At 35.7% G+C, this 14,724-nt stretch overlaps 3 protein-coding genes across 4 annotated transcripts in view; all 3 read left to right on the top strand.

Moving 5' to 3' along the window:
- Positions 1-731, top strand: part of LOC104753458 — a 3,348-nt gene extending 2,617 nt beyond the window's left edge. The window contains exons 10-11 of the mRNA XM_010475711.2: positions 123-344; positions 448-731. Of these exons, the coding sequence (XP_010474013.2) occupies positions 123-344; positions 448-495 (270 nt within the window). The 3' untranslated portion in view covers positions 496-731. The remainder of the gene's footprint in view (positions 1-122; positions 345-447) is intronic.
- Positions 2,025-3,096, top strand: LOC104750089. Its single transcript, XM_010471835.1, has 2 exons — positions 2,025-2,270; positions 2,385-3,096. The coding sequence occupies exons 1-2, from the start codon at positions 2,208-2,210 to the stop codon at positions 2,964-2,966; spliced, it is 645 nt and encodes a 214-aa protein (XP_010470137.1). The 5' UTR covers positions 2,025-2,207; the 3' UTR covers positions 2,967-3,096.
- Positions 11,608-14,346, top strand: LOC104750088 (protein UPSTREAM OF FLC-like). 2 transcript variants are annotated; one of them, XM_010471834.1, is made up of 6 exons: positions 11,608-11,970; positions 12,058-12,127; positions 12,226-12,332; positions 12,418-13,330; positions 13,537-13,827; positions 13,920-14,346. In XM_010471834.1, exons 1-6 carry the CDS (start codon positions 11,775-11,777, stop codon positions 13,969-13,971), a joined length of 1,629 nt encoding a protein of 542 aa, XP_010470136.1. In that variant the 5' UTR covers positions 11,608-11,774; the 3' UTR covers positions 13,972-14,346. The 2 variants fall into 2 exon arrangements, with proteins under 2 accessions (XP_010470136.1, XP_010470135.1); XM_010471833.1 differs by having other exon boundaries at positions 12,217-12,332.

The following is a 14,724-nucleotide window of genomic DNA, read 5'->3' as shown; positions in this document are numbered from 1 at the left end:
CTTTTTTTTTTTTTTTTTTGAACAAAGGACCATAAGGTAACCATGAACTAAATATCAACAAGTTAAGACTGTAGCAAATGAAGGGTTTTATATACATTTTCTGGCCTTGATTATGTTAACAGGACAGCGACGAAAATTTGTTGAGCTCGCTGATGTCTATCAATTTGAAGGAGAAAGGTTGCAACCTTTTCAAAACTTACATTTTCGTGGTTTTGGCGGAGAACTGGCTCTTCTCCAGTAAATTGGTAGAAGAAAAGCCAGTACTGAGGGACATGTGGGCTGTGTTTCTCAGATACTGTTCTTGTCAGATTAACAGCACCGATCTTAGGCCCTATGCATCAAAAGTAAGTAGAAAGCCAGATCAAATCAAAACTTTTGCTTCTCTTTCTCACTTGGTTCATGTTTTTGATTACTGACAACGATTTTGGTATCGTTTGCCAATAATAGGTTCGTACCAAAGCCGCCTATCTTCTTCAAGGATGCAGCAGCAACTGAAGGGGTAGTACATCTGACACTTTAGCAGTAGTTTTCTGAGTAAACTTCGCTAATCGTAGCTTTTGGTATAATTGTAGTCTTTACCACCAAGAACTAAAATGTAGAACCCGTAATTTACCCTCTTTTGCATATTTTTTGTGTCGTTGATGGATACTAAAATTCTATAATGCTTTGAGTGGTACTAAAATTCTTATATCGTTTTGGGTTTTGTTGTAATGATAGCTATCGTTCTTGAATGAGTTAGTCGTCAATGAAATTAATGCCTGATGAAAAACTTTTACTGTGTTTTTTGTTCTGATGTAGTGTAGTTAAGTTCTTGCCTCTTTAAATTTTATGGTAAAACTAATAGATGAAATTATTGTAGTCAAGTGTCATTTTCCACATCTCTTATGAACTCTCTAAACATGCAACAAAATATTGAAATTAATTGAGATCTGTGAATAGAAACAAAAGGGTAGATGTTAGGTTATCGGTTCTCTCCTTTTGCTGACCAACTTTTCTCTACCTATGTTCACATCATCACACACTCACATACGTTATAATTCAGAAGTTCAAACATTAGGATACTTATGAGTTATATGATACGAGTGTATAATAAAACACACGTACGTGTGAATTCACATGCGGCAAATGAAAATGCATGAGTGTGGACAGGTGTGATCGACTCAGCTATTAGAGAATATATGTTTCGGAATGTGGCAATAATAAATGCATCGACGTGAAAGCTATTTTAATTTTACCTATTTAAACAAAAAAATATTTTTCATAGGGTCCCATTGCCTTTGGCACGTATTATGTAGGAAGAGGTGAGGTTGCCATAAATTATGTAGGACAAATATTATAGAAAATTAATTTACTATAGAAAGGACCCAAAATATAGAATAATAAAAAAAACACGAATGGGCCAATTTAATCTTGTAGTGTATACAAGAAGAATGTAATGCTTTTAGCTTGTTTTCGAACAAATCATACTATCATAGTATATTTGAATTTGAAAACTTAGTAAACATTATTTCAATAGTGAAAAATTGAAAAATAATGTTTATACAGTGAGATATTGCTTTCATGATCTTTTTACGATCTCAGAAAGACAAACTATAGTATGATATTATCAGTTATTTTTACTAACCCCCATGAATATTGAAGTGGTTTCGAGTTATAGGCTTTCGGAAAAAAAAAAAAAAACTGTGTATAACTAGTTAACCACAATTAAGGTTGTCCGAAGAGATGTTTTAATAGTCGCAAATATTTTCTTACATGAACAGTGTCATGATGATATTTTTTTTTTGTTTTTTTGTGTTTTTACGTGATGATAATTTCTCTCATTGCAACGTAAAATTCTCTGTTCCTCTCAAATCGAGGCCGAAGAAGTCCAGTGGAATAAAGGAGGATATTGTCCAACATAATCATAATTACCGTTAACGCGTTATTTTTTTTTGTTTGTTTGTTTAATTTGTATCTGTTATATAAAAAATACCAAAAAAGGACGAAAAAAAGTCAATAAAGAGTCTCTATGATGGAAGAAAGGTTTCAGACATTTTCTTGAATCTTGTCCCAACCCCTTGTGACTAATCTAAAAGCAAATCAAATAACCAAAAATTTACCCACTTATCCCATATTTTGCTTATAATTATGACAACAACAACAATAAACTCATCGTCATATACTCTCTCCCTCTCTCCCTCTCTATAGAATTTGATCCATTGAGGAAGATGGAGAGACAACATCAAAATTATCTACTTGGTTGGGCTCACCAAAACCAGTGTGGTATAAAGGTAAACTAAACACCAGTCTACATACTTCTTTCAGAGATTATAATTCTTTCTTATTATTATAAAATAGATTGCTCAATTGCTCAAAACTCAAAATGTTAATTTTGGTACTTTTAGACAATAGAAGAGTTAAGGCACTCGCTTCTGCACACAACAATGGAGTTAGAGCAAACAAGAATGGTGGCCAATGAAGAACTCAATACCAAAGACGACCAGATAATGCAACTCAAAGATCTTCTCAACAAAGCTATCAAGGAGAGAGATGAAGCACAAGAGAGATACAAGAAGCTTCTTCTTGATCAAAACTTCATCCTCCAACGCCAAACCGACGAGGAGCAAGATCCAAACATCAATGGCTTTCACTCATCCGACGGCGAAGAAAGCATTGTCTCATCTTTCGAACCACCGATGGAGATCGAGTTAGATTTCCCGGAGATGACATTACCGGAGAAAGGGAAGCTTCTAAAGGCGGTGGTGAAGGCAGGGCCTCTGCTTCAGACTCTGCTTTTAGCTGGACAGCTTCCACAATGGCGTCATCCACCGCCACAACTTGAGTCCTTTGATATTCCACCGGTGATTATTGCTGAAGCATCGCCGTTGTCACAAGATAGTTGTGGGAATAATCTAAACAGGAAGAGGGTTCACTGTGACGAGTCTGACTCCAAAAGAGGGACCAAGTACCAAAGGCTCTTGCCTTGATCGTTCATGTACGTACATTTCATTCAAGGGTCAAGTATGTACGTATAAAAAGAGTTTAATTTGTATTCTTTGCAATGGTCATTGTATGCCAAGATTTGGAGTTTGAGTGAACCATTTTCTCCCAGGATCATATCTTAAACTTGGTAATTCTATGATCGTGGCATGCTCATTTTTATAGTTTACTTAACCGCGAGTTAGCTTGTGACCCGCTAGCCAAAATCAGGCTAAGACTATAAGTGAACTGGACCGGCCCATCACAATGACCCTACTCTCCTGTGTATTTGTGTGTAAGAGAAGAAAGTGTGGGAAAGAGACTTTAAGATATTAGATGATGTATGCCAAGCAGTGGAGTTTGAATGAACCCTTTTCTCCCATGTTGGAATGTTATTGTAGGTCCGGTCCGGCTTTGATCAATCCCGCCCGTGGGTTAACCCATTTCATATCATGTTTCTTTTAAATAATGATTTATCAGCGTAAGCTAGCTAACCTAATACAACGATGCCACCACATACGGGTAGTTTAAGTCCATCATGGGTTTGGTAATTATATGATCCTGGCATTATCCTTTGAATATTTTCTAGGTTAACCGCATGTTAGCTTGTGACCCCCTAGCCAAAATCAGGTTTTAAATGGGCTAGACCAAAGTGAGCTGGTCTCTGCCATTCATAATGACCCTACTCTTTTGTGTATGTGTGGGTAAGAGGAGAACGTGTGAGAAAGAGACTTTAAGATATGAAATGATGTGAGGTTGATGAGCGTACAGTGATTGGGATTTGGTTACCCACAGATTTGAATTAGTTTCCTCTAAGAAGACAACTTTTTCAGCGACAGTAACAGTGAGTTCTTGCCAAAAGAAACGAGTAGGAGTCGGTGGATCGTAAAGAAAAAGTACGAGGACCCCGTTTTCTTGGCTTTACTTTGTGCACTATCATTTGACTAATTCACCCACTAATATCATATTTTCCAAATACAAGTTGATCACTTTTGCGTACTCTTAACATTAATGGCAAAATACATAAGCTATTTAGGAGAAATGGTAAAAAAAAAATAGCGTCTAGGAGGAGAAACTTTTTTATGCTCTTACAATGAAATAAACGGAGAAGTTAGTTTGATTCATAATTTTGTGTGTATGAACCTAAACGACAAGAAAGTTCCCATCATTATTTCTTTACAACAAACAAATCAAAATTTTCTTATAATGAAATGATGAAGAAGTTGAGGAGTTGAGTAATTAATTTCTAGTGGGCCTAAATTGGGAATGAAACAACTTGTCTAATCTAATCCAGAACACTTTTTACATTTTTTTAGAGATTTCTTTTATATATTTTAATATCGCAAATTTGTATTTTGCTGTAAAAATCGCATATCTTATATTATATAAATGAACATTTTCACAAGAGATGGATACATGTCAAAATTCTAATTATGGGGTCACAAGATGGTAAGGAATAATTTTTAGATTGTTTGCTTTAAATTATATTTTCGAATTAAATTATATAAAATTCATTGAATTAAACTTATTATAAAATACATGGAAAATTTTATTAAATTATACAAAGTATTTTTTTACACAAAAACACACTACTTTTTTATACATCGAATAATCAAAGTCTGAGCTGTGCTTCCATTTTAAGACACCTCGAAACATGATTTTAATAAAGATATTTACAGTGTTAATCACAGTTTTTAATTTCGTTTAGTTTATTTTCATATTTTTAGTGTATTGAATGCATTAGTTCATTTTGCCAAAAAGAAAAAGAATAAACATATTAATTCATTGAAATAAATTGTAAACATTATTAATACTAAAAAAATATAATAAATGTAATCATACTTCCACTATTACAGACTTACAGTGCATCTTCAGGAATAGTGGAAGTATGATTATTATTATATATTTTTAGTATTAATAATGTTTGACAATTTATTTCAGTGAACTAATATGTTTATTCTTTTTCTTTTTGGCAATTCAATACCCTAAAAATATGCGTTTTAACTTTTAAGGAGAGTATACTGTAAGATCGGGATATTGGAGAGCAGCTCTAGACATAAAAGGCGAAGCCAGGCAGGAAGCAATGAGACAACCGTCACTCAATGGGATAAAAAAGGAAATCTGGAAAATTCAAGGCCTATCCAAAATCAAGATTTTTATGTGGAAGGCTATGACCGGAGCACTTCCAGTGGTACAAAGACTGGCTTCTAGGGGCATGGGGACTGATCTCAGATGTCAAATGTGTGGTATGGAAGGAGAATCCATCAATCACATTCTATTTATCTGTCCTTTGGCTAGACAGGTATGGGCTCTAGCTGGGATACCATGTCCAGAATTGGGGTTTAATGAAAGGGCTTTATACCAAAACATGTTTTATATTCTTGGGTTGGCAAAGAAGGTTTCAGGGGAAGAGAATGTTAACCGAAAAATCCCGTGAATCCTATGGCTGTTATGGAAAAACCGGAATAAATTGGTGTTTGAAGGCGTGGTGTCAGGGATGGAGGTGTTAATGGGAAAAATTACAGAAGATTCCATGCAATGGTATATTTCCCAGCAAGTGGAGCAGGAAGAAGAACAGCAAGGATACAAGCGAGTAAAGACCTCACGAGAGTCTTGGATTCCTCCGGACAGACCTTGGCTAAAATGTAATCTAGCCGTTCTGAGGGATCAGGAAAGGAGAGTTGGAGGGGCGGCATGGGTACTGAGGAATCATGAAGGTACGGTATTGCTTCATAGTCGCAGATCCTTTAGTAATAAGGATTCAAAAGGCGATATGGATTTACAAGGATGGTTGTGGGTTTTGGAGAGTATGAAGAGTCTCAAAATTAACAAAGTCATCTTGGCAGTAGAGGCGAAGGATTTGATGCAAGCAACTTTAAGACCGGAAGCTTGGCCATCTTTTAAATTCCAATCGGAGGTAATATTAGCAAACTTAGCTCAGATTCCTTGTTGGAAGTTATATAAGGAGGAAAGAAGTGCAAACAAGAGGGTGTTTCTAATAGCGCAAAGTGTGACAAGAGAGGATCGAAGACAATCATATATTGCAGCGGGGTTTCCTCAGTGGATGAATCATGTTTTTTCTGAGGAAAGCTTTGTATAACTTAGTATAGCCAGAGCAATCTTATGTCCGTTTGCTGATGATTGCTTTCGATCCTTAGAAGTTCTTTAGCAGTTTTTTGGGATGTAGTATTTTGGGAGTAGGTTTAAAAAGTTAAAATGATGTATTTGACCATGGTTTTTAAATGAAGGTATAATTCAGACGAAAAAAAAACTTTTAAGGACGTTTTGAATATATTAACAAGGCCCACTAACGAAATTGGGTTCCAACGAAACGAGTGTGTGAAAGAAACAGTGTCAATAACAAACTTAAAAGGACAGAGAAGCACGCACCTAAGTCACATTTGTCCGTCCCCATGTGGTTTTCAATAGGGCCATGTGAAGAAGAAGAAGAAGAAGAAAAAACCTTGAAGCAAGACAAAGAAACCTATTTCTTTTCTAACAATACGACGAAAGGTAATTATATAGTTAAGAGTGGTTCTAGTTTTGATGGACTGATAATCCAAAAGAGAAGGCAATCCAAAATTGTTGTTGGATCTTGGATGAATAGAAAAAATTTGGAAAAGGATGTTGGCTTGGCCCAAGTTAATTAGATCTATGTTTATGACTATACACATCTAGAGTTGGCTTTAAAATGTATACGACTACAAATGTGACTGTTTATACTACATATTTATAGCTCTACATATACTTTCGGCATTTACATGTTTGTATTGGATACAATCACTAAAAATTTGCGATATTAAAATATCGGTTTCCGATTGGAAGTTTAATCTTTATAGCGGAAATGAAATTTGACTTATTGATTCTATACAGCACAACATTGATTTGCCATAGATTATCACAATTTTATTTTTTATCATTTCATTCATATGATATCACCACATATCCGTTTTTGAAAGTCAATTATTACATGCATAATTGGTTTCGATATGCTAATAAAGAAATAAAGCATGCACGTAAATCTAACAAGAGACATCTTCATGCACGAGTTTTTATTCCATTTCAGCTTTCCACAAAGAAAGAGAAAGCAAATAAATCGCTTTAACCTTTTCTTAAATTGCAAGTTAATGCTCGCATTTAATCATAATATTTATTTGTTCCTCAAAGAAGATGCAACAATAAAAATTTCTCTGGAACATCTATCCATATATTCGGAAGGGAGATTATTACATGAAAGTCGTCATAATTGTCATATTGATTGTTACGTGAACGTTGCCATAATTGGCAAATTGGTTGAAAATACAATTCATTATTTTGAGACATTGATTAAATTTCAAAATTATAGTTATGGTTGGTAAATTGTTTACATTGAAGTAAAAGAGAGATACGGGTTTAGTTACCCATTTTAAAACTCGTAAAAATTAATACCAAAAAAAATACCACCAAATCTTTCTGCGTCTAATTAAGTCTAACTATACTAATTAAGTCTAACTATACTGACCAGTTTACTATATATGACTAATTCACTTATTTACGGATTTCTCATAATGTATAATATTTTAAAGTTTGTTAGTGCTTATTTTGTAGATTTTTTTCTTCTTGACTGGCTCACCAATTTTAAAGTTTGAACAATTGTTAAGTTCACTCCCTTCTTATTCATCCCTTCCTACTTAAGGAAACAAATTATTGATTAAGGAATCAAATTATGTATACCAATTAAATTTAAAATTATTAGTTCTAAACATTATACTATAGTTTTAAATTATAAAATCTAAACCCAAATCACTTTTTTTATAAATCTAAATTAAAATATAATTTTCTTTAATTATAAAATTTAAACCCTAACCATTATTTTATAAACCCAAACCGACATAATTTTGCTTAAATTTAAAATCTAAACCTAACACTATTTTGTAAACCCAAACCGACATATAATTTCGTTTAATTGTAAAATCGAAACCCTAAACTATAACAAATATTTTGTAAACCCAAACCGACATATAATTTCATTTAATTGTAAAATCTAAACCCTAAGCTCTAACCACTTTTTTGTAAACCCAAACTGATATATAATTTTGTTTAATTGTAAAAACTAAACCCTAACCATTTTTTTGTAAACCTAAACCGACATATGATTTCATTTAATTGTAAAATCTAAACTCTAATCATTATTTTATTAACCTAAACAAACATAATTTCCTTAATAAAAAATCTACAGAACTGGTTTCCTTAACTTGTTTTGTCTTTTTATTTTAATTTTGATTAATTTTATAAATATGATATGACATGACAGTTTGATTGGTTGATTAAGAGGGGTGAATCCAAGAATTTTTCTTAAAGTTTCTAATGTAAAATATTTTAGTTTGTTTGGGTTGTTGAGTTTTTTTTAAAAAACACTAATACAATTAGGGTCTTTTTAAAAAGACCCTAATGTATAATACAATTAGGGGTGGATGCTTCTAAAACTAGACCTGGAAAAGCTTATGATAGAATCCGTTGGGACTTCTTGGAGGATACTCTTGTCGCTGCGGGTTTGTCTGAGGTTTGGATTCGCTGGATCATGACTTGTGTTTCGGGTCCAACAATGAATCTTCTATGGAATGGAGAGAAGACAAAACCGTTTAAACCTCTGTGGGGTCTGAGATAGGGAGACCCACTGTCACCCTTTCTGTTTGTCCTATGCATGGAAAGATTATGTCATCTGATTGATAGGACGGTGGTGAACAAACAATGGAAACCAATTTCTCTATCACGAGGAGGCCCTCAGCTTTCACACATATGTTTCGCTGACGACTTGATTCTGTTTGCTGAAGCGTTAGTAGCTCAAATCCGGGTTCTACGAAGTGTTTTGGAACAGTTTTGTGGTGCCTCTGGACAAAAAGTTAGTTTGGAGAAGTCAAAAAATTTCTTTTCTAACAATGTGTCAAGAGAGTTGGGGAAGCTGATTAGTGAAGAGAGTGGGATTAAGAGCACTAAAGACTTGGGGAAGTATTTGGGAATGCCTGTCCTGCAGAAGCGGTTGAATAAGGAGACCTTTGGAGAAGTTTTAGAGAGGGTCTCGTCGAGGTTGGCAGGGTGGAAAAGCCATACTCTAAGTTTGGCTGGGCGTTTGACACTCACTAAAGCGGTGCTTTCTTCCATTCCAGTTCATTCAATGAGTACGATTATGCTTCCTAAAGCCACTTTGGCTAGTCTAGATAAAATATCTCGCACTTTCCTATGGGGTGGTACGGGAGAACAAAGGAAACAACATTTTGTTTCTTGGAAGAAAGTCTGTATGCCTAAAGGGGATGGGGGTTTAGGTATTAGGGCTTCGAAGGACATGAATAAAGCTCTAATCGCTAAAGTGGGGTGGAGGCTTCTACATGATAAACAGAGTCTCTGGGCGAGAGTCTTAAGAAGTAAGTATAAGGTCGGGGAGGTGAATAATCCTGACTGGCTGAAGGTGAAGTCAAACTGGTCCTCTACATGGAGAAGCATTGGTACATGCCTACGGGAAGTGGTGTGTAAGGGTCAAAGTTGGGTGTTGGGAGATGGTCAACGAGTTAAGTTCTGGACTGACAGATGGTTGTCACATTCACCGCTAGTGGAGTTGGCGACAAGGGATGTACCCGCGGATGCGGTTCATGAGAAAGCTTGTGACTTGTGGAAAGTTGGTGTAGGATGGGACCTTGATAAGATATTACCTTATGTTTCTTCGGATACGCGGTTGGAGTTGGCAGCTTTTGTTCTTGTTAATGATACAGATAATGAGGATCGGATTTCGTGGGGTGAAACAATGGATGGGAGGTTCTTGGTTAAATCCGCATATGCTTTGTTAACCAGAGATATGTCTCCAAGCCCGAATATGGCAGAGTTCTTTAGCAGGATTTGGGGTGTGAAAGTGCCAGAAAGAATAAGAGTTTTCCTCTGGCTTGTTGGGAATCAAGCTATTATGACGAATTTGGAAAGGCATAGGAGACACTTGTGTGAGTCAGCTATTTGTACTGTTTGTAAGGGTGGGATGGAGACTTGTTTACACATTCTCTGCGATTGTCCGACAATCTCGGGTGTATGGGAAAGGTTGGTCCTGGTACGTATGCGCCAAGTTTTCTTTCAAGGGCATCTTCTGGATTGGGTCTATGCTAATCTCTCAGACGGTGTCATACTTGATGGAGTCCCTTGGTCTACACTGTTTGCAGTTGCAGTTTGGTGGGGGTGGAAATGGATATGTGGAAACGTCTTTGGAGTGAGTGGTAAATGCAGGGATCGAGTGAAGTTCATCAAGGACTTTGCTACGGAACTGACAGTTGTGAATGCTAACAGAGAGGACATGGTCTTTCCACGGCCTCGAGTAGAACGTATGATTGGCTGGAGAAGCCCGAGTTCTGGCTGGATGAAGCTCAATACGTATGGTGCGTCAAGAGGGAATCCTGGTCTGGCCACGGCTGGGGGTGTGTTGAGAGATGGTGGTGGTCAATGGTGTGGAGGTTTTGTTTTGAATATAGGTCGATGTTCGGCACCTATGGCGGAGCTATGGGGGGTATATTACGGCTTATACATTGCCTGGGAGAAACAGGTTTTTTGTCTCGAGGTGGAGGTAGATTCAGAGTTGGTGGTGGATTTTCTTAACAAGGGGGTCGGTGACACTCATCCCTTGTCATTCCTGGTACGCTTGTGCTATGGCTTTATGCAGAAGGACTGGTCAGTCCGTGTTACTCATAATTACCGGAAAGCTAATCGTCTCGCAGATGGTTTGGCTAACCATGCTTTTTCATTACCTTTGGGTTTTCTTTTTTTGGAGTCTGTTCCATCTGAGGTTCAGTCGATTTTTAGGGAGGATGAGCTGGGTTTCCGCTATCCACGCCAAGTTCTTGTATAATTTTTAAGTTTCAATAATATTCTGGGAGGTTTCCTCCCGATCCCCTACCAAAAAAAAACACTAATACAAAAATTAATATTTTAAAATCTTACAGTTTTAGAATGAAAGTTCTAGAATTTCAATATTTAGTGTATTAAGCAAAACAATATACTTTGATATAGCTTCACAAAACTATTACTCCGTCTGTAACATTTTAACCGATGTTTAAATTTTCTACACACGAATCAACATATAATTTCTATTTAATTTACTTCTTTTACATAAAATACCATTAAAGTAAAATAAATTCAACTAATAAAAAACATAATGTAAAATAAGATTGGTAAAGAAATATACATATAAATGTTTACATAAAAAGTAGAAACCATCACTTAAAAATGAAACAATTTATTTTTGCTAAAACATCACTTAAAGTAAAACAAAAGGTAGTATAATATAATTCAAAAATCTCTTTTCTTTATATACAACTAATTTAAAAAATCAAATTTTTAATTATGTATCCAGTAAACATAAAAAACAAAAATATTTGTGAATTTTTTTAATTATATATGATTTTTCTCAAAAAGAAAGAAAAAGAGTGAGTAAAATGAAGATAGACAAAAGAACGAAAAAAAAAAGACACGAGCGAATAAAAATCACACAGTGTTTACTGTGTCTTTTTCTCTCTAGTTAACAAAACAAAAAATAGCTCTGTCTGAAAAAATAAGCTTTAACTCTCTTTCTCTCTCTCTTACACTGTTACTGTCGTCTCTCTGTCTCTCCCATTAATCTCCACTGCTCTAAAAAAAACCATTAATTACTAAGCCCATCTCTCTCTCTCTTCTTCATCTTTGAGGAGCTTCTCTGTATTTTTTTTTCTTGTCTCCTCCAGATTGATAGATCTGATTCGTTTCAAGAAATGAGACAGAGAGACTAATGTCGGAATTATCCAATTAGGGTCTTTTTAAAAAGAAACATGGAAGCAAGGATGAAGAAGTATAGCAGAGAAGTGAGTCCAGAGAGAGCAAAAGTATGGACTGAGAAGTCACCAAAGTATCATCAAAAGATTAAGAAAGTCCCAATTGTTTATTATCTCTCCAAGAATCGTCAGCTTGAGCATCCTCACTTCATGGAGATTCTGATGTCTTCTCCTAATGGTTTATACTTAAGAGGTAAATGCTAATTATGCTCTCTTTTTTTGGGGAGATTTTGAAGAATTATGAAGAAGAATCAATTGTGTTTCTTTTTGGGTTTTGCAGATGTTATAGAGAGGCTTAATGTTCTTAGAGGTAGGGGAATGGCTTCAATGTACTCTTGGTCTAGTAAAAGGTATGTAGCTTTCTTGATTTGACTTCATGAAGCAACAAAACAAGAGTTTCAGATTCAATGTTCTTTTGTCTATATATTTAACTCTGCAGAAGCTATAGGAATGGTTTCGTTTGGCATGATTTATCAGAAGATGATTTGATTTTACCAGCTCATGGGAATGAGTATGTTCTTAAAGGTTCTGAGCTGTTTGATGAATCCAATTCAGGTGAAATGAACCTTCTCTTTTTTTGTAATCATTTGTCTTTGTTTTGTTTCAATTGAGAAGCCTTACAAGAACCTATGTTGTGCAGATCAGTTTAGTCCAATTGTGAATACAGCAGGCCAAAACATGAAGCAGATAGTTGTGGAGCCACCATCATCTAGAAGTAATGATGATTCGTCTTCGTCTTCGAGTATGAACAATGGGAAAGGAAATAATAAGCATTGTCAAGAAGATGATGAGCTTTCTCCACCAGCTCTTCGCTCTGTCTCTTCTGGTGTATCCCCTGATTCAAGAGACACAAAGAACTCATCTTCTTGGTGTTTGGCTGAGTACAAAGTGTATAAGACCGAAGGACTCGCAGATGCTTCTACTCAAACCGATGAAACTGTGAGTGGTTGTGGTAAAAAGCCAATAGAGACTTTTAGTAGAGGTGTTTCAACTGATGATGATGGATCATCAGAACCTGAAACCAGCGAAAACAATCTCGCGAGCGAGGCTTCTTGTGCGGCGGGGAAGGAGATGGAGAGTAGGGAAATATCTAGAAACTCTGTCTCGCCGCCTTTTTCCAATAGTGCTTCTTCCTTGGGAGCAAAGACTGATACTTTGGAGTCTCTAATAAGAGCTGATGTTAGTAAGATGAATAGTTTTAGGATTCTTGAACAAGAAGATGTTCGAATGCCCGCTCATTCTAGGCTTAGGGCCTCGAATATGCTGATGCAGTTGATATCTTGTGGTTCAATATCAGTCAAGGATAACAACTTTGGCCTTGTCCCAACTTACAAACCTAAATTTGGCCACTCGAAGTTTCAGTCTCCTTTCTTCTCCTCATCGTTTATGATGGGAGATTTTGATCGTTTGTCGGAAACACCGAGCTTAATGGGATTGAGATTGGAGGAGAAAGAGTATTTTAGTGGGAGTTTGGTCGAGACGAAGCTACAAAAGAAGGATGCAGTGGATTGTAATGCTTCTCTTAAGCGTTCTTCATCTTACAATGGTGACAGGTAGATTTCTAAATCACTAGGAAACAAAGGTCCTGATAGTGTTTGAAATGGATGTTGTGTTATGTTTTTGAGTTAAGACAGTTGTTTAATGTTTCCACAAAAAAAAAAACAACTTCAACGTGTATGCCATTCTTAGAGGTTCTGAAGTTTAGTAAAGTCTGACTTTGTGAATTCTTGAGGACACATCTCATGTGAGTTTTTTTCAGGGCATCCAACCAAATGGGTATAGCAGAGAGCGGGGACTCGAAACCTAGTGGTTCGAAATACAATCTAGGATCAAGAAAGGCTTCTTCTTTATTCAGCAAGCAACAACCGCGGAGTGAGTCAATGAGATCTCCTGTCTCAGAGAAGAAAAGAAACTCATCAGAAGATACTACCAAGAACATTCCATGTCTCACTAAAACACATGAAGTTTGCAGTAAAAGAATAACCGAATCTTCGAGGAATCCTGATTCATTCAGAAAAGACGATGAGAAAGTGATCAAGATCGACGAAAGGTAAAAACATAAACATCTTGAATTCTTGTTCTATGTAATTTGATATGAACATATCAGATTTATCTAAAGCATATATGTTGTATCTTGAACAGGCTTGCTTCAGGAGCTCGTGTTAGAATCGAATCAAAAGTACCTTCAGATTAGCCTTAAACAAGGTTTTGAAATAAATTTGAAAAGTAAAAGACCCTTTTGCTGGTTTGTTTTGTGGCGGCAACTTTCTTCATTTTGATTGTAAATCTGGAAAGGTGATATGAGAAAAAGAGAAAGGGCAAAAAAAGTTTTCAGAAAAAGCCTAAAAAGATGAGAGAGCAATAAATGTTGGTATTGGGAAGAGAAAAGTTGTAAGTAAATTGAGAGAAAGAAGTTTGGTAACAAAAGGCATTAATGTTTTGATGTGATCATGTGAGATGGAGAAGATGGACCGTTACTGATTGATTGGTGTGGTCATTGTTTACTGATTGGTGTGGTCATTGGTAGGTTGGTTTTATTAGTAATTCCATGCCATTTTGGTTATCTGAATATCTGACACATCCCCTTTACTGGTGTTCATGACTTATATCCAGTGTTGTGTTTCTAAAGATGTGCTGATATGTCACAACAAAAATAAAATTTGTTCCATGTCTGCTACACTAGTGAAGTGAAGAAGTTGTCATAGTTTTCTCATATTTGTTGGGTGAATAATATAAAGTAACTAGATTAGGATCCGCCCGATGTGCGGGTTTAGAGTTTTAAATAAAATTAAATTTAACAAAAAATATAAAATAAATATTTTTAGTAAATAAAAACTGTTTATAAAAATAAATTGATACACATAGTTGTCCAATGTGATATTTGGTGTAAAAGGTGCGACTCCGTGGTTGAGACTATTAATCATGTTTTCTTTGAATGTTTTCGCTC

This window comes from Camelina sativa, chromosome 16, assembly GCF_000633955.1.
Source record: "Camelina sativa cultivar DH55 chromosome 16, Cs, whole genome shotgun sequence".
NCBI classification, from domain to species: domain Eukaryota; kingdom Viridiplantae; phylum Streptophyta; class Magnoliopsida; order Brassicales; family Brassicaceae; genus Camelina; species Camelina sativa.
The sequence above is the reverse complement of the archived record's forward strand: the minus strand, read 5'-3'. Positions and strand labels throughout refer to the sequence as shown.

Coding starts and splice junctions, on each gene's coding strand:
- LOC104750089 (XM_010471835.1), top strand. CDS start 2,208: ATGGAGAGACAACATCAAAATTATCTACTTGGTTGGGCTCACCAAAAC. Junction 2,271..2,384: donor AAAACCAGTGTGGTATAAAG/GTAAACTAAACA, acceptor TGGTACTTTTAG/ACAATAGAAGAGTTAAGGCA.
- LOC104750088 (XM_010471833.1), top strand. CDS start 11,775: ATGGAAGCAAGGATGAAGAAGTATAGCAGAGAAGTGAGTCCAGAGAGA. Junction 12,333..12,417: donor GTTTGATGAATCCAATTCAG/GTGAAATGAACC, acceptor TATGTTGTGCAG/ATCAGTTTAGTCCAATTGTG. Junction 13,331..13,536: donor TCATCTTACAATGGTGACAG/GTAGATTTCTAA, acceptor AGTTTTTTTCAG/GGCATCCAACCAAATGGGTA.